The sequence below is a fragment of the Puma concolor genome, chromosome C2, assembly GCF_028749965.1.
Source record: "Puma concolor isolate L17-30 chromosome C2, mPumCon1.1.hap2, whole genome shotgun sequence".
Taxonomy (NCBI): domain Eukaryota; kingdom Metazoa; phylum Chordata; class Mammalia; order Carnivora; family Felidae; genus Puma; species Puma concolor.
Window position 1 is genome coordinate 104,386,887 of NC_141675.1, and position 25,772 is coordinate 104,412,658.

Genomic DNA, 25,772 nt, shown 5'->3' on the forward strand with positions numbered 1-25,772 from the left:
AAACTCTCCAAAAACAAATCAATTTTACCTGTATAAATAATGAGAGCCAGGTCAGATGAGAGAAGATTAGGAATAGGCACTATACCATTTGCAACTACGTGGATGGAACTGGAGGGTTTTATGCTCAGTGAGATTAGTCAGAGAAAGACAAATATCATATGACTTCGCTCATATGAGGACTTTAAGACACAGGACAGATGAACATAAGGGAAGGGAAGCAAAAATAATATAAAAACAGGGAGGGGGACAAAACATAAGAGACTCTTAAATGTGGAAAACAAACAGAGGGTTACTGGAGGGGTTGTGGAGGGGGGATGGGCTAAATGTGTAAGAGGCATTAAGGAATCTACCCCTGAAATCATTGTTGCACCATATGCTAACTAACTTGGATGTAAATTAAAAACAAACAGAAAAAAGAATAGGCACTATATATTAGGCTCACTAATTGTAATAACCCTAGAAAAATAACCTCAGTGGGTCACCTGCTTTCTATTCTACAGGCAATGGCAAAGAATAAGAAGTTTCATTAAACATTTATTTTCTAAATGGAAGCTTCAAATGGCTAAGTATCTTTCCTGGTCTTTTGGGAGTAGCCATTCTGTGTCTACTTCTTCATATCAGAGTAGATACAAACTATGTGTCACGTTATACATATACGGCTTGAATGAGCTGGCTACTTACTGTTCACTTCCCTGAGAAGTGTATGTAAGATTATCTTTTCCTGGGTCAAATTACATCTTTGCACCATTAGACTTGGATCATAAATTGTATATCAATAGCATTTGCACAGCAACACCAGAAATTAGTCTATACAAATGCCAAGAATCAGCAAAAGATATGCCAGTCTCAGATTTTTCTAATATCAAAACTGAAACTTGAGCACCTAAAAAGCAAATACAAGGCCCAGAAAGACTGTTAAGGTGAGTCTTTTGCTTTCTAAGGGAAGGGGTCATCAGTAAATGGGAACAAAGGACACTATATGTTATTTATAGCAAATTGAGATGAAGTGACACAGTTGCTGTGTCAATCAACATTCCCTCCAGTTCTATTTGAAACTACTCTGTATTATTTCAATTTCATCACTGTCTCTCTTTTCGTGTAAGGTATGTAGAGATCTGAGAAAGCACGGTGCAAAGTGGGGCTAAGTATGGGGAAAACAGGCATCAATGTTTCTGTGTGGTTCTCCAAAGCCTGGAGTTCTTTCCCATGGAATTCGTAACACAGCTATAGCCATGATACATATAAATGACTTCAAGTAAGGCAGTATGAATCTTGCTTAGTTGATTAAATGGAAAAATATTTAAAAAGATAAGTTTAAAGGGTTACCTGAGAATGGAATTTGTGAGCACAAGGCAAAACTGAGAGGTTTTCTGGAGAGAGATTCTCATGACAAATCACACAAGGCTCCTCTTCTTCCTCCTCTTCATCCTAGGGAAAATACACACAGAAGGCCCAATGCAGCTCCTTTCTTTCTCCCAAATTTAAATGTATTTAGAATCAACAGTCTCATTCTCACCAAATTATTGTCTCCTTCCCATGTGGCAGGCCCTTGTGAACTAAGGGGCCTCCAGGCTGGTTTGGGGGGCTGGGCAGCATTAGACTGTGGAGGAGTGTGGCTGGGTGAAACACAGTTACCATTTGGCACAGATTTTCCTTGACTCTGAAAATAAGAATATTATACTTACTTTTTTTTTTTTTCAGAAGTGTTCAAAAACAGGAAGAATTGGTAGGATAGCATAGAAAATAGGGTACAGTGAGAATTAGCAAAAGGATAAAGGTCAATTAGATTTGTGAAAAATCCTGAAATAAAACGTTAGTAATATTACTTGTATACTCAAAGCCAAGTTAAAAACAACTCTATATGCCCTTTTAATTAAAACAAGTCTTTACAAAAATTAGAAATAATGTCTTCCTTTAGAGTCAAAGTAACCTAGAATCAATTCCAAGAGGATCATTTTTATTCGAGAATGATCAGGTAGTATTTCAAAAAGACTTACTATACCATTTAAGTTGAAGTTCAATTTTTAATAGATGTTTAATGTGATTACAGGTTATTGGAACAGACATGAAGATAATTAAGACTGCTAACTACCTGATACAGGTTTGTGTTTGTTTTTGTTTTTTACCTGTGATCTCTTGGGGTCAATAAATTGGGAAATCTTGTATACAATTTCATCAAATGTCAGTCCAGATAAGGATTTTCCATGAATGTCCTTCAATTTCCGTAAGAAATCCGTAAGCTCCTTTCTGGAAGAGGTCAAATAAAGAGCAGTGGTGATTTTTCCTACTGCCTTGAGAGCATGCCCTCTATACAAGTTACAAAATCCTATCGTATGATGGGTATGTAGAATAGAGATGTGGCCCTTTAGGTCTCTGATCTAAAGTCTACCTAAATTTATCTTAAACCAAAATGAAAACTCAAGTTTATTTAATATTTATTCTTTCCAAAAAAGAACTTTAACTGTTTTTGAAAACTTACTGTATGAAAATTGAGGTTGTTATCTACTTACTTATGTACTAAGCTCTTTATATCATGTCTCTAACTGCTCTTACTCAGGACTAAAGTACTCCTTTTAACTTGGGTTACTATAGGTCTCTTTTCTGTGTTAATATTTAATCTTTGTTTTGTTTCTGAGTTTTACAAAATTAAAACTGAACAGAGAAGCTAGAAGACACATTAAAATAATGTAGGTTTATCACACAATCAATACATTCCTTTTCAAATCCCATATTCCGTTGACTCAAAGTCTGTATACATTTTTGGTAGGATAGAATAGGATGAAATATTTTCTTTCCCAAATGAAGTGTCAGGTCATCAGCCTGGTAAACTACCTTGGATTACTATTCATTTTATATGTACATATACTTGTAACTGTATTACAGTTCTATTTTCATTGTCTGTTCACTATATTTAGAAAACCATAATCCTGAAACATAACAATATGTTCATTAAATAAAAGTGTTAGCCTTCAAATGAAAATACTGGTTAAAAACTAGAATTATTTCCTTAAATACAAAAGGATAAAAAACTTCATTTCTGGAGAAGAAAAATATCTTTCTGCTAAAGTCAGAACTGTGAAAACCACAGCAAAATAATTATTTCTTGCATTTAACTGTGTTCCCTAACAAAAACTAAGAGCCCTAAATAAAATTAAGGAAATAGGAAAGTAAAACCTGATGTTTGGGCTTATATATATATATATAGCATACAATCAAAATTCATTTTGGAAAGAGGTTATTAATTATTGTAACTGGTGGCATTAAAATTGGATAGGCTTATGACTAGTTATACTTCTTAGTAAATGAGCAAACCTAAATTTAAAAATCTATTCTGTCATAATTTAAGACTAATATATTTAGTGAAGAGGCTTAGCATTTATATTGGACACTATCCCTTTAAATTTCATTTTCCTTACCAAGGCAATGGAAAGGAAATATATTTGTGTGTATGTTGGTTTCATTCCCCTAATTATGGTGGTGGAAAACGTAGAGTATGATCTGTACTCACAACTAAATAAAAATTAAGGTACCTGGTTTGTTGTGGAAAAGCAGTTTTCAGCCTGTCTATAATCCTCTCCCAATTCATCATGGGGGGGTCACTTCCCAGACCTGCACTGGGAGGAGGCCCAGCATCTCCCACAGGCGCCGGTACAGTCCAGGCTATACCAGTCATCTGAAAGGAACACAGTTATAACCCATCAGCTTCAGTTATTAGGAAGTAACATTCCATGACAACATCGTATTTCCATACCTCAGAAAGTGGGTAGAATGAAGAGGAAGAATATCGACCTACACATTCCCTTTTTAGAATTTTTTTAAAAATTTAACTAGCACAATAATACTTCTTGTTTTTAATTACCCTTATTTTGAAAAGGAGACATGTGAGTCTCCGTAATTGAAGAAATTACAGAAATACAGAGTATTTACTGCTGTATTTTAGAATAGTAAAGAAACAACTAGTGTGCTAAGAGGGGAATGAGTGAATTATAGCATATTTAATCAGGTCCTTAGAAACATATCTATATATCTGAGAAGAAGACATGCCCATGAAAGGTTTTTGTTTTGTTTCATTTGATTTTGTTTTTTTTGAGAGAGAGGGGGAATATGCACATGCATGCATGAGCAGGGGAGAGGAAGAGGGAGAGAGAGAGAATCCTAAGCAGACTCCATGCCCAGTGCGGAGTCTGATGCAGGGCTTGATCTCACAATTGTGAGATCATGACCTGAGCCGAAATCAAGAGTCGGACACTTAACCAACTAAGCCACCCAAGTGCCCCATTATGTTTCATTTTTTTAAAAGTCTGTGGTATAGTATTTACGGTAGGGCTCTTTTTATATTAAATTAAAAAAATACATATGCATAGAAAAGGTCTCAAGTTATAAACAACCTGTAAACTGATTATTTCCTAGGATTTAACTGCAAAATAATTTTACTTTCTACTTTGTATATTTCTGTTATTTGCTTTTTTATGATTTAAAAAAATTTTTTTTTTTTTTAATTTACATCCAAATTAGTTAGCATATAGTGCAACAATGATTTCAGGAGTAGATTCTTTAGTGCCCCTTACCCATTTAGCCCATCCCCCCTCCCACACCCCCTGCAGTAACTCTCTGTTTGTTCTCCATATTTATGAGTCTCTTATGCTTTGTCCCTCCCTGCTTTTATTCTTTTTATTCCCTTATGTTCATCTGTTTTGTCTCTTAAAGTCCTCATATGAGTGAAGTCATATGATATTTGTCTTTCTCTGACTAATTTCACTGAGCATAATACCCTCCAGTTCCATCCACATAGTTGCAAATGGCAAGATTCCATTCTTTTTGATTGCTGAGTAATACTCCATTGTGTGTGTGTATACACACACACACCCCACATCTTCTTTATCCATTCATCCATCGACGGACATTTGGGCTCTTTCCATACTTTGGCTATTGTTGATAGTGCTGCTATAAACATGGGGGTGCATGTGTCCCTTCAAAACAGCACACCTGTATCCCGTGGATAAATGCCTAGTAGTGCAATTGCTCGGTCATAGGGTAGTTCTATTTTTAGTTTTTTGAGGAACCTCCATACTATTTTCCAGAGTGGCTGCACTAGCTTGCATTTCCATTTTTTATGATTTTTCTAATTATAAAAGTAATTTATGCTATAGTTGAATTTTCAAAGAAATAAAGATGAGACTACTACTAGAATGTCTGCCCCATGTCTCATGAATGTTACAGACAAAGGTGGTATGCAAGTTGTAGTGACACCTCTGAGCCATGAAACCATCAGTTTTGCCATATGTTATGGCATTTCTTCTTAGAAACTTTAACACTCTAATTAGTATCAGGAAGTGAACACTTTTAGCTGATTACTACGATAATTATAAACATGACAACTTTTACCTAAGGCTTTACAGGTTATTTTCAAATATAAGATTACTCATGAAAGATTAGCAATTACTAACAGCTACTGAAGTAACTCCTACAAAGCCTACTTAGAGGAGAAAACTGCCCAGACATCTGGGTTTGCCTTAGTATCCACCTTTTCCCCAGGAATCAGAAAATAATCTTATTAGGTTGAGGTACTTCACAAAGTTTTCAATAAGGGTGTGTGTGTGTGTGTCTGTGTGTGTGCATGTATACACACACAAAACTATCTTTAATATAATGGTGGGGGAGCAAACCACATGAACAACACTGTGATATCATGGGGAATAAAGAGATGTGGTACTCAGTTAACATGTTAAGGTCTATGTACATATTTATTAGCAGAGTCAGCCTCTACAAAAATAAGAGTCCATCTGACTATATATTTCAAAGGGAGACTATTTATAGGTATAAAAAACTGATAAGAATGCACTTATGGAAAGTCAAGATTAGAGAATTTTCCTTAGTTAACATCAATCTTCTGGGACAAGATTTTTTTTTATTAAAAAACATTTACCTTTGCCAAGATTACAAATAATAATCCTGGTCATTTAAATTTTCTCTATTGCCTCTTCAGGTTTGGATAAGGCTTATCTGGCTAGTTGTAGCTAGGAGGACGATTCATCACTTTATAGTATATTCCAAGGTGATGCAAATTATATTGTTTGTGTGCTACTATACATATGTGTGTACGTTTGTGTAAATAAAGTTTTTCTTTAGCTTTGTGGCATAACTTTGTTATGAATTGGCTTCTTTGTTTTCTAATTACCCATCAAACATGCTAAATATAAATTATCTATTAAAAATATTAATCTACCCTATATTGTTGCCTATTATAGAAGCAAAACTATAAAATCCTATAAGGACTGTCTACTATAAAAAGGTATTTATCTTTGTCTCCAGAAGCTAAACCAGTATCAGCTAACAAAATAATATATGGAATGCTCTTAGCACAGCACTTCAAATGGAACTATTCATTCACCTGTCATTCAGTTATCCTCCCCTCCACTACTACCACCACCATCACCACCTATCAAATAAACAGAACACATTCATTCACAAAGTCTACTGTGGTGATAAAAACTATTCCACCAAAAAGGGATCTGTACCAGAGGGGCTCTAGGTTGGCCAGGTGCAGAGATGACTCCAGGGCAAACGGCAGGCATCTGAGGAACAGTGAGTATGGGTCTAAAGAAAGATTCTTTCATAAGAGGTCTTCCCAAGAACTGCTGCATCTAAAATAGAAAAGGTTAAAAAAAACAAAAACCCAATACATTTATATATTAAATAGTCAATGATCTAAATTCATAGAGCAATGTTTGGGGGAAAACAATTTGAAATCTAGATACAAAGCACTAGCATTAGAATTGGTGTTGTCATAACAGTTAAATGTACGCATTTTTGGAAAAGCGAAGGGTAGTGAATATACAAAAGAGCAGAGAGAAAAGAAAAGTGAGTTCTAGTCTCTCTTTCTACCTGGCTGGGTAACCAGGGATGCCAAGTTACTAATCTATAAAGCAGAAGGTTATTAGGTTAAGTGATTTTTAAAGTTCCCTCCCAACTATAATAATATAGAACTATGCTAAGAGGCTCCTCAATGAGTACTGTCCACATTGATGAATAATACTGATACTCAGAAATTATAAAGAACCAAAGCTGACTATAGAAAATATTACTTTCCTTGGTTACGCATTGGAGGGAACTTGTATCACCTGATGGATTTTGACTTTATGGTTAGCTCCAATCAGAGCAGAAAGCTGAAGTGCAGTGGGCCTGGGGCATAAACCCCCTTACAATGACTTGTAGACATGCTTATAGGTGTTACTGCACCTTCCAGGGGGCTGTGGAAAGCTAGCCCTTCTTAGCATCTAGCAATGGGATGGATACCTTACTGACTAGACTACAGAAGAGGACAGATTAAGTTTCTACTATGTGCCAAGTCTAGCACTGGCATAAACAGAAATTCAAATATTTTTTGAATTGGAAAAAAAATGAACATCAACACAGATCATAGGTTAATAGGGAACAATAAAATGAATACATGAGGTTGACACCGGATTCTTATTTAATAGCACTAAAGGAAAGACATTGTGTATATCATTGTCTGTAAGTACTCTTGCTAAAAATACTGAACCTGATTCTAAGCAACTGTCTAGATCTAATCAACAGTTTATAGAAAATAGAACATGTACAATGACATCACAAGGATGCAATCAATTAAATCAATAATGTGGGAATCTGAACTTTTTTAACAAATAAATGACATGAGTAAAAGAGAGGGGGTCAGGTAGTTGCTAGAGATTTAAAGAACAATGAGCCACATGCGAAGTTAAAACTTTATTTGAATTGTTTTTAAAAATAAGTTATTAAAAGAGTAATTATAATCAAATTGGAAATATTGCAAACTAGGTAAGAAAAAGGCATTTTTAAGGCAACTGGGAAATATAAATTTTAACTGGATTTTAGATATTAAAAATTTTTAATTTTCTTAGGTAAAAAAATGGTGATACCATTATATCTAATAATAATATCTAATGGATATTAGATATTAAATTTTTTAATTTTCTTAGGTAAAAAAAATGATGTTATCATTATATCCAATAATAATAATATCCTCATCTTTTAGGATGAACTATACATGGATGAGATTATATGATATGTACTTTAAAATATCCCAGTAGGAAGAAGAGGATGACATGAAACAAGATTAACAAAATGTTGGCTCTCTTAGTTCACAGAGGTTTGTTATACTATTCTATTTTTGTGTTTCAATTTTCATAATGTAAAGTTTTTAAAGAATGAATGGATGGTGGGTATGAGTCAGTATTCCTGCTCTCTTTGCAGACAGCCACTACCTAATACTACTTGGGAGAATTAGATAGCCAGGGTACAAAACCCAAGATATAATAAAAACATATAAAAAATACTGGGTTAAACTGGGAAGAGTACCCCTTATTTCAGATTTCTCAGGTTAGACTACTATACATTTAAAGCCTGTTGACTATTCTTTATAATACTAGGATCTCAGAGATAGATGAACTCTTTTTCTGTATGTATGTATGTATGTATATTTCAAGTTTTTATTTAAATTCTAGTTAACATATAGTGTGATATTAGTTTAAGGAATATAATCTAGTGATTCATCACTTACATACATACCCATAGATGTATTTCAGTAACCAGGTCATCTAGTATAATTTCCTGGTGTTATACATGGAAAAAACAAAGTCCAGCATAGCTGATTTTTCCAAGAATAACATAGTTATTCAGAGAGTTAGGACTTAAACCCAGATCTCTAGTATGTTTCCATTGAATAATCTTAACTTACGGCAAATAGCATCGTTACATTTCTAGCATTTGCACTCTCAAACTGTTCCACTAATGTTTAGTGGTCGCTGATGCTTGCACTTGAACACAACTGTTAGTTTTGATCAAACACAGCGGTGATGCTAGTTAGGAAGCACAAAAGATACACATGTACCTCTCAGATGTTAGCAGAAGGACGCACAGAGCTTAACTGCCAGTGGGGTTTTGCCCTTGACTAAACCTGGGTTAAGCCCCATCAGACATAAGAAAGCCTTCAAAGTGATGAGGATCTAGAGGTCAAAGTTTAACTACATATGTCAGCTATGGAGTTATCACTGGTATCAGACAGCTTGTGCTGATCTGGTTTCAAGAAACTTCAAAGAACAACTCTGTATGTGGCTTCGGAGTCTCTGGAGCCATTTTATATTTAGAGTTATCGGAGAGTTTAACTACAACCTATAGGTGGTAGTTTGAAAATGGGCAGAAAGCAGAGTTTCTAGAAATCATACAAGCATATGTGTTACTTCCTGTAGAACTACAAGGACTCTTTGGATTTCTCCATCATTTGCATATAATATTTCTTATCGAGGTAATTGAGTATGATGAAGTTCCAACCCTAGAATAATAATGTTCATAATGTAGTGCTCCTATAAAAACTGAACTAAAAATATAAAAGGCAATACTGCATTCTAAAGACCATGGTGTACACCATATAATGCTTTTAGCTTTGGATCCTGCTTTTGAAACACAGTGTAACTCCACACAATTCACATAATTTTCAAGTTCTCTGATACACTCAACTAATTACAGAAATAACATTTTCAAAGTTCTACTACAAGCAGAAGTGCTGGGGTTGAAAGTGATTGGCCACTAAATATCTCACACCTTTCTCCTTTTCCTATTCCCAGATGTGTTTTGATAATAAAAATGATCACCTAATGGTTCTTTCCTGAAAGGTCTTTTGAAAAGCTGTGTGAATTTATTGGGCTAAGGTACTATGTTTCCCAGAAGGATAATACAAATAGTCCAACAGAGAGATAGCTGATTGAGACTCACTGATTCCCAGCAATAAGCAGGAAAGGGGCATAAATGGAAGCTACTAAAGGTAGAATAGGGATAAAAGTTAAGGAACGGAATGTTCAAAGTAGAAGTGGAGGGGTGAAGTCTAAACTGCTAGGGTACTATACTGAGATGGTTTAGTCATCTAGGGGTAACCTGAGAGCATTGGGAATTCTGCCCATCCATCAGTTTTCTCTTACCTTACAGGTGAGATTGACAGGATGCATAAGAATATATTACCTCTTTAGCTACCAAATACATCACTAAAATCCAGTGATACACCTATGTATTGGCATGGCTAAGCCAGTCAACTAGTTATATCATCTGGAAATAATATAGCAGGAATAGACATAATTACAAACAATATGCACAGTATGTGCCTATTCTATTTTGAACACACATTAAACATATAGCCCTTAGCACTTCATCAAGATGAAGATGGCAATTTTTCAAAATGTCCTATTTCTTACCAGTATGTCAGGATTAGGTGGTGGTGGAGGAAGCTGGATTGGAGGTAGGGTGCTCAAGGCAAACCCTTGCTTCACCTTGTTAATTTGTTCATTGTACTGTGTCTAGTAGAACAAGAGAAACAATATTTTAGAGCAAAATAAACCTCAAAGAAATAGCATATGGGAATACTCGATGCAGTTTTGAATAATAAAACACACAACAGTGATTCTCAACCAATTATGTCAGAAATAACATAAAAACGATTTTTGACATAAAGTAATTCTATAACACACTATCCCCAAATGTACTGGCAAGATACAAAGACACATAATTCACAGATCCTATGATAATTCTTCAGTATTTCCATAATTTTCAGCCCCAAAATGGGAATCACTGATATAAAGTGAATAGTGTCTAAAGATTTAAGAAGCTGTAAGTAATATCGGGCTGATAAATATGGGAAAACAGTATTTGTAACGAAGAGTTGAGCTACTTGCAAATGTTCACTTTAAAAATTGGAGGGGAAATTTTATGGAATACTCATTAAATATCCACATTTTGTTTATCTCAGAGTTATACCTCTAGTTTTCTCTAGTATCATATATACCTTTGTTTTATCTCATGGATTTTGCCAAAACTAAGACTCCAATCTCTGAAGCTTAACTACATACTCTCAAAAGTTTTTGGCATTGTTACTTCACAGTATTATTTTGTAAACAACCCACAGAGACTGGAAAAGAAATAAAACATTAGAAACTTCACACAGAAGACCTGTGCATGAAAGAAGACAAAGATGTAGCTGCTCTTGTGAGGCCAGTGAGTAAACCCAATAGAAATGCTAAGCATCACTGAAGACCTCATAACAAGAGTCTTACAAAGAAACAGTCAAGACAGCCACCGGAAAAGCTGGACAAATAGGTAATGCTCTGAGGCAGTTGTCACAATTAAATGTCATTGTTTTGCTAGCAGTGTTGTGAAATCACAAAACACTGAACATTATATATTTACCTGAAGATATAAATACAAAAATATCCTAAGGCCAAATGAAGAAATTATTAAATATCCAGTAGGTTATCTCTTTAGATTACGTTAAGCATAGTCCTAATTCTATTAAATAATGAATAAATATTTCGCATTATAGAATAAGAACATAAAATCTAAGACTGAAAACCGAGACAGGTCTGCTTGATTGTCCTTTTAATTATATAAACACAGAATTACTCAGATCAAGTTATGACAATTATTTTTGATTACAGCAGAATCAGCTTTGGAATTCTAGGAAAATTAGGTGTGAAGCACAATTTTTGAGTTCCTTTATTGTATGAAGGGCTTGAAAGACCTGAAAAACCCACATGCATTAGCCTACGAGTCTGTCTACAATCAACTACATGGAAATATCGATGTCAAACCTTAAAAAGGCACAAATTGTAATAACTGAAAAAAAACCATGTTCTTCCTTAAATTTCTCCAGTAATTGTTATTAATGTTACATGTTTTCTTTATGTATATACCTCCTACAACATTCAATTTACTCTAAAGATACTTCAGCACTTACCCTGAGGAATGCAATCTTATTTCTAACATCTGTTACAATGGCATTCCAACTCTCTACTGCAGCCTTTAATTGAAGTGATTCCAGGTTACTGATGTAGGAAAGGAGACACAAGAGAAAGTTCTTTCTTTTTATATACCACATAGGTCTCTAAAAATTTCCATTATATTCTTTAGCATGTATGTAAATAATATAAAACAGCAACAAAATTACCTCCGACACCAACAATTACCTCAAATGGGCACAAAGTTGTATGGAAGGGTTTTGTTATTAAAAATAAAACAAAGATGGGGAATATATTTTCTTTTTCAAGAGCAAATACAACTTCTGCTTCCACAACACCAAGTGGTTTTCTATCGTGGCAATATTTTTTAGGACACATGAAATCTTTACACAGGAATCCCTCTGTTGAAGTAAGGAAGCAGAGAAGGCCGAACAGGGAAATGCCCTAGCCATCAAAAGCAGGAGCATCCTTCCAGATGCTGATTCCTCTTGGAAGCAGGTTTTAGACTATCTTCACAGTAGCCCTGACATCCCAGGGCCATAGGTGGCCTATCAGCTCTTGTGCAAATTCCTAAAAGATACCCTTATGGGAGGGCAAATCATAAAGAACTACCTCTTCTGCGAGGATGAATTAGACTGTTGCCTCGATGCAGTGCATAAACTACACAAACACAGCAGCTCTGCCAAACATGCCCACCAGATGACTTAAGTAGGAACACCTTTGAGGTGTGGAAGGTCTGCCATCTCTAGAAGAGATTTCATGAGGCCTTTCAAAAGGCTCTATTAAAATATCCCCACCCCAGTGTCACCCAGCACACCAGTTTTAAAAGAGCAGAATAAGTTATCACTGAGATCATCTTATACAAAGAGGCTTGATAATATTTTAGTTTATAGAGTGCCCCTTCTCCCTCTAGCAAGCAAAGATAGACTGATCACTTACAACAGTGCTTCCCGGACCTGAATGCACATCAGTATATCCTGGGAATCTTGCTAAACATCAGAGAGTCTGATTCTTTAGAACTGAAGAATAATGATGATCATTAAAATGATCATCATTAAAAAAATAATGATGCCTTGGTCCCAGAAATTCTAATTTAGTTAATTCTTTAAGCATGAAGGTATACTCCATAAAATTATAAATTTAAGGACAGTCTCATGCAACCTGCCCCAAATTTAAAAATCACTTATTATCACACAGCAAGAAATTGGCTTTAACTTAGGATTTCAGGTGTTAATACTGATCTTTCCCTCAATGTATTCCGAAAGTATTTAAAATCAAGCGTTAGAAGAGAAATCTATTAGAAAAAAGGTTTTCCACTTAGAATCCACCCCATTTTGTAAATATCTAGTCTGGATGCATGTTTCTGAGATTTTTCATCTACTTCACTTAAGGGGAAGGGAAAAATTTGTCTGCAGCTATTACTGTGCTCAGATTTCTCAGTGCTTCGGGAAAAGCAACCAAGCAAAAGTATCAAAGTGATTAAATGAATTTTGAGGTTTAAAAAAAATAAGGGTTTGTTTACTCCAAAGACTCTGGTGTCTTACATGTAAAACACAGATTATGTTTGACCTCAAAGCCTCTTGTTAGTATCTCTGAGATAAAGAAGCATTAAGGAAGAGTAAAATGTTACCTTGCCGCCATGTGAGTCACCCTGGCAAGCTGACTGAGGCATTCCTTTTCAGTCTGCTCTAGGTGGAGCAGACCAAAATCTCTACGACACTGTAAGAAGTACACCTACAGATTTTTGAGAGGAAGACAAAGAAGTTGAAGGTGTCCTTGTAAATGAACACGTTGTTTTCTAAATCATTTCTAGTAAAGGTGAAACTATTTCTCAATCTCTTCCAGCACCTGAGCCTCTTGACCATCCATAATACATTAGAAAAACTCTAATTCTGCAACTCTAACTTTTTTAGTCAATGGTTACTGAGTTGGTAACCATTCCAGAACATTAGTTTTTCAAGCTTGAACATACCCTGGTATCATCTGAGAAACTTAAAAAAAAAAAAATGGTGCCTTGGTCCCAGAAATTCTAATTTAATTGATACCAGGTAGAGCCTGAGTGCTAGGATTTTTTAAAGTTCTCAGGTAACTCTACTATGCAGCAAAGTTTAAGAAAACTCAAAAGAATCCTGCTATTTGTTTTGTTTTGTTAATTGAGGAAGGGATCAGAAAATAATAAGACCACACAGGAGGAGCATGCAGTCCAAATGGACTTTGGGAGGTCAATGGGTCCAATGTCTCCCCCATAGCAGGAATTCCTTCTGCACCATTATTGTTGCATGGTTACTTGGCCTCTGTTTTTTCTCAGTAATCACTCAATATTCACTGAAAGTAGATTATATTCTTGGATAGCATTAAGGGTTTATAAAATTAATCATGCAAGCAGAAAGAAACTTTCTGAGTAAAAGTAGTGAGAAACAAAATATACAAACTTGAGCTCTTAAAGTAATCTGAGGGTTTGGTTTTTCAGTTATAGCTAGCATTTTACTCTCCAGATTATTTTTGGTTCAGGTATCATTCCTTGATTGTTGACCTCCAGATTCCCAATTATTCTGCTAAAGAATAGAGCTCACCCATGACAGAGGTAGGAAGATATATAATCCTTTTAATGTTAGTGAACTCTCTAAAAATTTTTAGAGCGTTTGATATAAAACATTTTATATCAAGTTTGAATATCTATAAATAAAAATTACATCCATACAGATAATCAATCACATGTCTTTTAGAAGAGACCCTAGTTGTGGTGTTCTAAGTTAACTTAGAACAAACTGTGAGTGACATTCTGGGGGTCTAGAAGGTAAGCTGGTTTTTGAAATTGGGAGTGTATGATGTATATGTGTTTTGGGAAGATCTACATAGGAACTAACAAAGAAAGGAGATATTATCTCCAGCAGCAGTAAAATGTTATTCTTATAAACTTGGCTTAGTGACCTGGCTTCATGAGAATTTTCCCAAGATGTGTGTATTTCCTATATATACTGAAGCAGACCAATCTCCTGAAGTCATCTGGGGAGGAAAACAACATAAGATCATCAACAATGAAGTAATCATGTACAAAATTGCAATGAGTCAAAGAGCACAGAAGTTGGAGTTATGTTTTCTGGCTGGTCCTAAGATGACTTATTTGTTTATTCAGAAATAAGGTTTTTTTTTCAATTCTTTAGTATACTAGTATACAAGGAAAACTTCCCTCCCCAACCCCATCTCTCTCTCTCTCCTTATTTATGTATTTATGTATTACCTCAGCTGTTAAAGCTCTGCTAGTTTCTGCATTCAGTTTGTTTAAGTATGTTTTAATTGTGCTTTCCAGATTATGCTTCTCCATTTCCCACTGAGATCTGAAATATATGACCATTAAAGAATTAACAACACTGCAGCAAGGATAGGCTTTTCTACCTTATTCAGGAGGGAGAAAGATACAAAACTATTCAATGAGTAAGAAATAATTTCTTGTAAAAGTTTACAGCATATAAAAGTAAGAGAAGAGGGGCGCCTCGGTGGCTCAGTGGTTAAGCGTCTGACTTCGGCTCAGGTCATGATCTCAAGGTTCGTGAGTTCGAGCCCTTTGGCTCAGGTAATGATCTCAAGGGTCGTGAGTTCAAGCCCTGCGTCGGGCTCTGTGCTGACCACTCAGAGCCTGGAGCCTGCCTCGGATTATGTGTCTTCCTCTCTCTCTGCCCCTCCCCTGCACATGCTCTGTGTCTCTCAATAATAAGTAAACGTTAAAAAAAAATTTTTTTTAAAGCAAGAGAAGACATTTACTTAACCCTTACTGTTATCCTTTACTATTAAGAGCGCAGAAGTTGTTTTTTTTTTTTTTTAATTTTTTTTTCTTTTTTCAACGTTTTTATTTATTTTTGGGACAGAGAGAGACAGAGCATGAACGGGGGAGGGGCAGAGAGAGAGGGAGACACAGAATCGGAAACAGGCTCCAGGCTCCGAGCCATCAGCCCAGAGCCTGACGCGGGGCTCGAACTCACGGACCGCGAGATCGTGACCTGGCTGAAGTCGGACGCTTAACCGACTGCGCCACCCAGGCGCCCCAAGAGCGCAGAAGTTTTAAAGTTGTCAATATAGGGGCTATGATTTAAAACTTGGCTCTGAGAGGCACCTGAGTGGCTCAGTTGGTTAAGCATCCGACTTTGGCTCCGGTAATGATCTTGCGGTTAGTGGGTTTGAGCCCCTTTCATGCTATGTGCTGACAGTTCAAAGCCTGGAGCTTGTTTCGGATTCTGTGTCTCCCTCTCTCTCTCTCTGCTATTCCTCTACTCACTCTCTCTCTCTCTCTCTCTCTCTCTCTCTCTCAAAAATAAATAAACATTAAAAACTTTTTTTTAATGATAAAAAAAATAAAACTTGGCTCTGAAATAAAGTTGTCCGACAATGAATCTGATTTCTGAAACTTAATAAATGTGAAACCTTGGGCAAGTTACTTAACTTCTCTATACCTCAGTTTCTTTGCATGTGAAAATGGAGAATACTGTAGTAATTACCTCAAAGACCTGTTGTGAAAATTCATTCAGATAACATACATAAAAATATTTTGTGTTTAATACACATTAAGTACTAAATAAATGTAAGCTATTATTATTTATAAATTTCACATAAAGTTTCTATAACCTTTCTGTATCCCCAAATAGCAACTACAAAAGGTTTTTATTATCCCTGCCATCACTGCATTAAAATATTGCACTGGTTGCCTCAGTGCTCACATTCAACACCTTAGAATGAAAACAAATCCTACAGCTTGAGAGGGAGAGAGGGAGATGATGAGGACATTACTTATGAAGGACATTATGGAGAAAGACTACCTATAAGGTTTGACTTTTTCCCATCCCATTTCAGATTCCTACACCTGAGCCCCAAATTCTAAAATTTTTGTTTAATGTTTATTTCTTTCTGAGAGAGAGAGAGAGACAGAGCATGAGTGGGGGAGGGGCACAGAGAGAGGGAGACACAGAATCAGAAGCAGGCTCTAGGCTCTGAGCTGTCAGCACAGATACCGACACGGGGCTCAAACTCACAAACCATGAGATATGACCTGAGCCGAAGTCGGTTGCTCAACCGACTGAGCCACCCAGGCGCCCCACCTGAGCCCCAAACTCTAGAGCACACAAACTAAATTATGACTTTAAAGGAAACAAAAAGAAATATAATCTTGTAATAGGGATGTTTCCAAAGGCTATCCTCATTGTTTCATTATTAGAAACACTTGGATACTTGCATACTTAACAAACATTAATGAGAAGCTTGATAAAACAATATACTGTATTGTTAATACCACTAAGGCTACAGTGTTTTCAGGGAAAAAAATATTCAAGGACATATATTAATTCAACCAAAAGGAATTATTATGCCATTGAATATTGTACAAAATTGCCTACAAGAACAGGAGAAAAAATAAATTAGAAAATAAATTAGACTCCAACAAAATTAAAAACTTTTGTGTTTTAAAGCACATTATCAAGAAAGTAAAAATACAACTCACAGAATGGGAGAAAATATTTGCAAATCATGTATCTGATTAAGGACCTATATCTAGAACATGTGTAGAACTCTGAAAACTCAACAAAAGACAACCCAATTTAATGCATAGGGGCACTTGTACCCCAATGTTTATAGCAGCACTTTCAACAATAGCCAAATTGTGGAAAAAGCCTAAATGTCCATCAACTGATAAATGGATAAAGAAATTGTGGTTTATATACACAATGGAGTACTACGTGGCAATGAGAAAGAATGAAATATGGCCCTTTGTAGCAACACGGATGGGACTGGAGAGTATGATGCTAAGTGAAATAAGCCATACAGAGAAAGACAGATACCATATGTTTTCACTCTTATGTGGATCCTGAGAAACTTAACAGAAACCCATGGTGGAGGGTAAGGGAAAAAAAAAAAAAAAAGAGGTTAGAGTGGGAGAGAGCCAAAGCATAAGAGACTGTTAAAAACTGAGAACAAACTGAGGGTTGATGGGGGGTGGGAGGGTGGGGAGGGGAGGTGATGGGCACTGAAGAGGGCATCTTTTGGGAAGAGCACTGGGTGTTGTATGGAAACCAATTTGACAATAAATTTCATATATTAAAAAAAAATAATAATAAATAAATAAATAAAATTTAAAAATGGCCTAAGGATTTGAATAGACATTTCTCCAAGTAGATACACAAATAGCCAACAGGCACATGAGAAATATTCAACATATTTAATCATTAAGAAAATGCAAATAAAAAACCACAATGATCAACTACTTCACATCCACTACAATGAGTAAAATGAAGACATAATCTAACAAGTATCTGTGAGGATGTGGAGAAAGCAGAACCCACATGCATTGCTGGTGGGATTGTAAAATGTGCAGTTACTTGGAAAATAGTTTGGTAGTTCCTCAAAAATTTAACCAGAGTTTACTACATGTCTCGGCAATTCCACTCTTAGGTATACACCCAAGGGAACTGAAAACCTTATGCTCATACAAAAATTCACTTACAGATGTTCATAACAGTATTATTCATAATATTGAAAAAATGGAAACAAATGTTCATCTGCTGATGAAAAGGTCAACAAATTTTAGTATATCCCTACAATAGAATATTATTTACCCATAAAAAGGAATGAGTACTGATAACATGCTACAATATGGATGAACCTGGAGAACATTAAGTTAAAGAAGTTAATCATAAGAGGGTATTTATTATACAATTATATTTATATGAAATGTCCAGAATAAGGCAAATCCAGAGCAACAAATGATAGATTAATGACTGCCAGAAGCTAGGGGAGGGGAGGAGGAGTGATTTCTAATGTATCCAGAATTTCTTTAGGGTGATAAGAATGTTCTGAAATCATACAAAGGTGATGGTTGTATACCTCTGTGAACATCCTAAAAGTCAATGAATTGTATAACTTAACACAGTGAATTTTATGCTATGTTTACTGAATCTAAGTTCCCAAAAAGTTACCTATAGGCAAAAATATGTCAATGAGAATAAAACTCAGCCAGTTTCATAAATCAGTCACACCTAGCACTATTAAGCAATAAGAACACATAAGCTCTAGTCCCTGGCAAGCTTATTGTGGCACTACAACTTTGCTCATCTAATCTCCCTCAGCAGTTTTCTAGGGCCAGAACTAAGGCAAATATATGTCCCAATTTGCCTAGGGCACTTCCAATTTATAACTGTTGTCCCAGTGTAATTATTAATAATGCTGATGCTCAATTTTATGCTCTAAAGTGCCCCAGTTTGGATAATAAATTATACGGCTACCCTGGCCAGAACATGCTGAGTGGAATACCTAAGAGTTTCAGAGATGCACATATACTAAACCAAATCAACAGCCAAGTTTATACCTTTTCATGGAAAGTTGCTCCTTAAGATTCTTGATTTCATGATCTTTAGCGTGGCTCTGACGCTGTAATCTAAGAAAAAATGTAAGTCATAAATATTAGAAATTGCCATTAATACAGTCAGAACAGCTCTACTTGTAGCTGAGGAGGGATGACCATTTTGAACCACAAATATTAAGCCTGAAAATAGACTCCTACAACTAGATCTGCTGCAATTTATCTTCCGATGTCTGATTTACTGACTTCCCAAAGAAAGTACTAAGGTCGAACCCCATCAATTAGAAGCTAAAGAGAACTTGTACCCCCACTTCAAAGACTCAGAAAAATGTCTTTAGCTCTTTGTACCTTAGTTTACCCACTAGAAAACACCAATGGTATGTTTTAATTTTCTAGGCCTGTGATAGAACTGGTAACTTTAACTTGATTACAAAGTTGTTATGTCAAGTCATACAAATTCATACAAACTATTAAAGGGTTAAAGTCTGAAAGAAACCCGATATTAAATATAAAAGTAGAGAGGTTGTGTGCAAATAAGAATTTTAATTAAAATAGTAAATTATAACAGGGGAGTCACCGACATCACCTAATCATGGGAAGACTGGGTAAAAGTAAACCAGAAAACATCATTTGCAGTTAGCTTAAATATTAATATGCAAGAAGCTACTACGAGAAGTGAAAAGTAATACTTTTTAGTTGATGTATGTTCACAAACCATCTCTGATACTCCTTCATTGTGTTGCTGTATTTCTCCTCACAACTAAGTTTTTACACTAACCCATTAATTTGCTACAATATGAAGACATTTACAGCAAAAGCGCATTTCTCGTTAAGTCTCTGATATGTTGAGACACTTGAGATACATAGGAATTCTGGTTAATATAAATTATTGGAATGATAGCCTTAAAACAATGACTTTTTTATTATTATTTTTAAATATATATTTTAATGTTTATTTATTTTTGAGAGAGAAAGAGACAGCATGAGCCAGGGAGGAATAGAGGGAGGGAGTAACACAGAATCCGAATCAGGCTCCAGGCTCTGAGCTCTCAGTACAGAGCCCCACACAGGGCTCGAACTCATAGACCATGAGGTCATGACCTGAGCTGAAGTCAGATGCTTAACCGCCTGAGCCACCCAGGTGCCCTAAAACAATGACTTTAAATGTTGGTTGTATTGCTTACTATTAAATTTCAGAGATTACCCACTCACCTTTACTCCAAGCTTGTTAGAAGCTATAGAGACTTATAATCAATGTTCTATTGAACTAAAAATGCAATGAAAAGAAATCAGGTCTGTTTCTATACAAAAAAGATCATGTTCTCAAGTAAAGAATAAGAAAGACAAGCTTTGTTACTCAAGCAAGGTATGCAGGAGTATGTAGAGAGTTGAAAAAGAGGTAATAAGATTTTTTAAATTGACATCCTCCTTTCCTTTGTACGCTTCCATTTTGTCAATATTTTACCTAACTATAGTTTAGAGGGCAATAAAGAGTTGACAGAGCTTGGTGGGGAATTCAGAAGACCTGGATTCTCAAATAATAGAGGATAAGGTAGGCATAGTTTCTATCATCCAGCTTGGATAGGAAACAGCTATCTATGTTCAAGCAGTCATAACTTCTTAGTCCTATTTTCTCATGAATAACATTAGAGCAGGATTAGATGTTCTTTTCTGACAGATCTCAAGTTACTCTGGCTGGCTATCATGTTTCTTATATGGGTTTTACTGACAGTGTTACTTAACATTTATTAAGTGCTTATTGTAATTTGTGCAAAATATGTTGCTATTATATAAATCTTTCTGCTAATTCTGCAATTATCATCAACAAACATTTACCAAACATTTAGTGTAGGACTGACATTGAATTAGGCCAAAGAAACAAGATTTCTTTGCTTTCCAATAAGCATCATGTTCTAAAGTAAAAGAAATCAACATTTTATAATTTAAAAATACTTATACATTTATCATATACTTTTGGGACATGTTCAAGTGAATAAAACAAAGGCTTAAAAGCTATATGAGAACACACACTGTGCTTGCTCATGTTTCCGCTCAGCCTACATGCCCTGTGTTTTCTCCCATCTCATTCTATCTCCCATCTCAATACTATCTTCAATGAAGTTCTTCCTTATCACAACAATCAAAAGTACTCTTTTTACCCTACAAAATCCCTATTAAGTATAGCTCCACTTGACAGTTATTTACATGTACAGCTGGGCCTTGAACAACATAGGGGTTAGGGATGCTGATAGCTATCCCTGACAAACGCAGTTGAAAATCTGTGTATATAACTTCTGACTCCCCAACAACTTTACTAATAGCTTACTGCTGACCAGCCTTACTGATAACGTAGTCAATTAATACATATATTGTATGTTATATGTATTATATACTGTACTCTTACAATAAAAAGAAAATGTTACTAAGATCATAAAGACAAAATACATTTATAGTACTGTACTATATTTATTTAAAAATTTTGCATATAAGCAGACCCACATAGTTCAAATCCATGTTCAAGTGTCAACTGTACTTTTTTTTTTAAATTAAGCCTTTTGAGATAATCATAGATTCATATACAGGTGCAAGAAATAATAGAGAGAGATCCCATGTACCCTTTACTCATGTTCTTCAAATGTTAATGTCTTGAAGAACTATAGTATAATAACCAGTATTTTGAATAGTGATACAGTCAAGACACTGAACAGTTTTATCACAAACCTCATTTTGCTCCCATTCCCATTTCCTCCTTATAACCTTGGATCACTAATGTTCTCCATTTTCATCATTGTGTCATTTCAAAAATTTTGAGGGGTACCTGGGTAGCTCAGTCAGTTAAGCATCTGACTTCAACTCAGGTCATGATCTCATGCCTTGTGAGTTCTGGCCCCACGTCAGGCTCTGTGCTGACAGCTCAAAGCCTAGAGCCTACTTCGGATTCTGTCTCCTCTCTCTCTGCCCATCCCTCACGTGTGCTTGCTAGCTCTCTCTCAAAAAAATAAACATTTAGGGGCGCCTGAGTGGCTCAGTTTGTTAAGCGTCTGACTTTGGCTCAGGTCATGATCTCACGGTTCGTGGGTTCGAGCCCTGCGTCGGGCTCTGTGCTGACATCTCCAAGCCTGGAGCCTGCTTCTGATTCTGTGTCTCCCTCTCTCTCTGCCCCTCCCCTGCTTATGCTTTGTCTCGCAAAAATAAATAAATGTAAAAAAAAAAAATTTTTTTTGTAAATAAAAAAATAAACATTTAAAAAATTTTAAATTTGGAAATTTTGTCATTTCAAGAATGATATAGGAATGGAATCAAATAGTACATAAGCTTTGGGGATTTGCTTTTTCACTCAGCATAATTCTGTCTGCAGAGTCTGTAGTGTTACCATGGTTTCATTCCTGATGGTGGTGATATGTGTCTTCTTTTCTTTGTCAGTTTTGGTAGAGGTCTATCAGTTTTATTGATATTTTCAGAGAAACAGATTTTTAATTCATGAATTTTCTTTATTGTTTTTCTGTTTGCAATTTCATTAGAAGTAATTGCATTACTTCTAATATTTATTAATTTAATCTGCTTGTTTTGGGGTTTTTTTTTCTTTCCTTTTTCCAGATTCTTGAGGAGGGAGCTTAGATTAGATTGAGACTTTTCCTTTTTTCTAATGTGTACAGTTGGCACTATAAATCTTCTCAGAACTGCTTTAGCTGTTTCCCACAGATTTTGATCTATTGTATTTTGATGTTAATTCAGTTCAACATACTTTTATTTTCCTTAAGAACTCTTTTTTGACCCACGGATTAATTAGAAGTGTTTTGTGTACTTTCCAGCAGGAGATTTTCCTGTTATCTTTATATTTTTAATAAGAAATTTATTGTCAAATTGATTTCCATACAACACCCAGTGCTCATCCCAACAGGTGCCCTCCTCAATGCCCATCACCCACCCTCCCCTCCCTCCCACCCCCCGTCAACCCTCAGTTTATTCTCAGTGTTTTTTTTTTTTTATTTTTATTTATTAAAAAAAATTTTTTTAACGTTTATTTATTTTTGAGACAGAGACAGAGCATGAACGGGGGAGGGGCAGAGAGAGAGGGAGACACAGAATCTGAAACAGGCTCCAGGCTCTGAGCCATCAGCCCAGAGCCCGACGCGGGGCTCGAACTCACGGACCGCAAGATCGTGACCTGAGCTGAAGTCGGACGCCCAACCGACTGAGCCACCCAGGTGCCCCTATTCTCAGTTTTTAAGAGTCTCTTATGCTTTGGCTTTCTCCCTAACTTTTTTTTTTCCCTTCCCCTCCCCCATGGTCTTCTGTTAAGTTTCTCAGGATCCACATAAGAGTGAAAACATATGGTATTGGTCTTTCTCTGTATGACTTATTTCACTTAGCATAACACTCTCCAGTTCCATCCACGTTGCTACAGAAGGCCGTATTTCATTCTTTCTCACTGCCAAGTAGTATTCCATTGTGTATATAAACCACATCTTCTTTATCCATTCATCAGTTAATGGACATTTAGGTTCTTTCCATAATTTGGCTATTGTTGAAAGTGCTGCTATAAACCTTGGGGTGTTTATAGTGCCCCTATGCATCAGCAATCAACAAAACTAAAAGGCAACCAACAGAATGGGAAAAGATATTTGCAAATGACATATCGGACAAAGGGCTAGTATCCAAAATCTATAAAGAACTCACCAAACTGTACACCCGGAAAACAAATAATCCAGTGAAGAAATGGGCAGAAAACATGAATAGACACTTCTGTAAAGAAGACATCCAGATGGCCAACAAGCACATGAAAAGATGCTCAACGTCACTCCTCATCAGGGAAATACAAATCAAAACCACACTGTGATACCACCTCACGCCAGTCAGAGTAGCCAAAATGAACAAATCAGGAGACTACAGATGCTGGAGAGGATGTGGAGAAACGGGAACACTCTTGCACTGTTGGTGGGAATGCAAACTGGTGCAGCCCTTCTGGAAAACAGTGTGGAGGTTCCTCAAAAAATTAAAAATAGATCTACACTATGAACCAGCAATATCACCGCTAGGAATTTACCCAAGGGATACAGGAGTGCTGATGCACAGGGGCATTTGTTATTAATTTCTAGTTTGACTCCATTTTGACCTGAGTGCATGATTTGCATGATTTCAACTCTCTCAAATTTTTTGAGGTTTTATGGGCCAGCATATGTTCTATTATGGTATATTTTCCTATGGCCACTTGCAAACATATGTATTCTGCTATTGTCTAGTGAAGTGTCCTATAAATATTGATTAGATCCTATTTGGTTGGTTGGGTTGTAGAAATTCTTTATCTTTGCTGATTCTATCTAGTTGTTCTATAAATTGCTTAGAGTAGGATGTTGAAATCAACAACTTTAATAGCAGGTTTTTCTATTTCTCCTTACAGTTCTATCAAATTTTGCTTCATGTATTTTGAGGCTCTGTTGTTTGGCACATACATCTTTAGGTTGTTATGTCTTCTTGGCAGATTGATCCTTTCATCATTATTTAATGTCCTTCTTTGTCTCCAGAACTTTCTTTGCTCTGAAGTCCATTTTGTTATTAATATAGCCATTCCTGCTTTCTTTTTTTATTGTTTACATTGTATATATTTTACCATCCTTTTATTCTCAATCTATTTCAGTTGCTGAAACTGAAGATTCTTGTAAACAATGTATTGTTGGATTAGTTTTTAATTTTAATTTTTTTTCCAATATATGAAATTTATTGTCAAATTGGTTTCCATACAACACCCAGTGCTCTTCCCAAAAGGTGCCCTCCTCAATACCCATCACCCACCCTCCCTTCCCTCCCACCCCCCATCAAGCCTCAGTTTGTTCTCAGTTTTTAAGAGTCTCTTATGCTTTGGCTCTCTCCCACTCTAACCTCTTTTTTTTTTTTCCTTCCCCTCCCCCATGGGTTTCTGTTAAGTTTCTCAGGATCCACATAAGAGTGAAAACATATGGTATCTGTCTTTCTCTGTATGGCTTATTTCACTTAGCATCACACTCTCCAGTCCCATCCACGTTGCTAAAAAGGGCCATATTTCGTTCTTTCTCATTGCCATGTAGTAGTCCATTGTGTATATAAACCACAATTTCTTTATCCATTTATCAGTTGATGGACATTTAGGCTCTTCCCACAATTTGGCTATTGTTGAGAGTGCTGCTATAAACATTGGGGTACAAGTGCCCCTATGCATCAGTACTCCTGTATCCCTTGGGTAAATCCCTAGCAGTGCTATTGCTGGGTCATAGGTAGGCCTATTTTTAATTTTCTGAGGAACCTCCACACTGCTTTCCAGAGCGGCTGCACCAATTTGCATTCCCACCAACAGTGTAAGAGGGTTCCCGTTTCTCCACATCCTCTCCAGCATCTATAGTCTCCTGATTTGTTCATTTTGGCCACTCTGACTGGCATGAGGTGATACCTGAGTGTGGTTTTGATTTGTATTTCCCTGATAAGGAGCGACGCTGAACATCTTTTCATGTGCCTGTTGGCCATCCGGATGTCTTCTTTAGAGAAGTGTCTATTCATGTTTTCTGCCCATTTCTTCACTGGGTTGTTTTTCGGGTGTGGAGTTTGGTGAGCTCTTTACAGATTTTGGTTACTAGCCCTTTGTCCGATATGTCATTTGCAAATATCTTTTCCCATTC

General features: G+C 36.0%; 1 protein-coding gene across 12 annotated transcripts in view; it reads right to left on the reverse strand.

The window, feature by feature from the left end:
• The window catches only part of DZIP3 (DAZ interacting zinc finger protein 3), a 101,167-nt gene that overhangs the window by 3,194 nt on the left and 72,201 nt on the right, over positions 1–25,772 (reverse strand). For all 12 annotated transcript variants that reach the window (XM_025913314.2, XM_086675509.1, XM_086675503.1 and 9 more), the window contains 10 exons: positions 19,129–19,197; positions 15,022–15,118; positions 13,411–13,514; positions 11,780–11,867; positions 10,245–10,346; positions 6,519–6,644; positions 3,531–3,673; positions 2,127–2,247; positions 1,517–1,660; positions 1,327–1,428 (listed from right to left, as the gene is read on the reverse strand). In XM_025913314.2, coding sequence (XP_025769099.1) covers positions 1,327–1,428; positions 1,517–1,660; positions 2,127–2,247; positions 3,531–3,673; positions 6,519–6,644; positions 10,245–10,346; positions 11,780–11,867; positions 13,411–13,514; positions 15,022–15,118; positions 19,129–19,197 — 1,096 coding nt within the window. The remainder of the gene's footprint in view (positions 1–1,326; positions 1,429–1,516; positions 1,661–2,126; positions 2,248–3,530; positions 3,674–6,518; positions 6,645–10,244; positions 10,347–11,779; positions 11,868–13,410; positions 13,515–15,021; positions 15,119–19,128; positions 19,198–25,772) is intronic.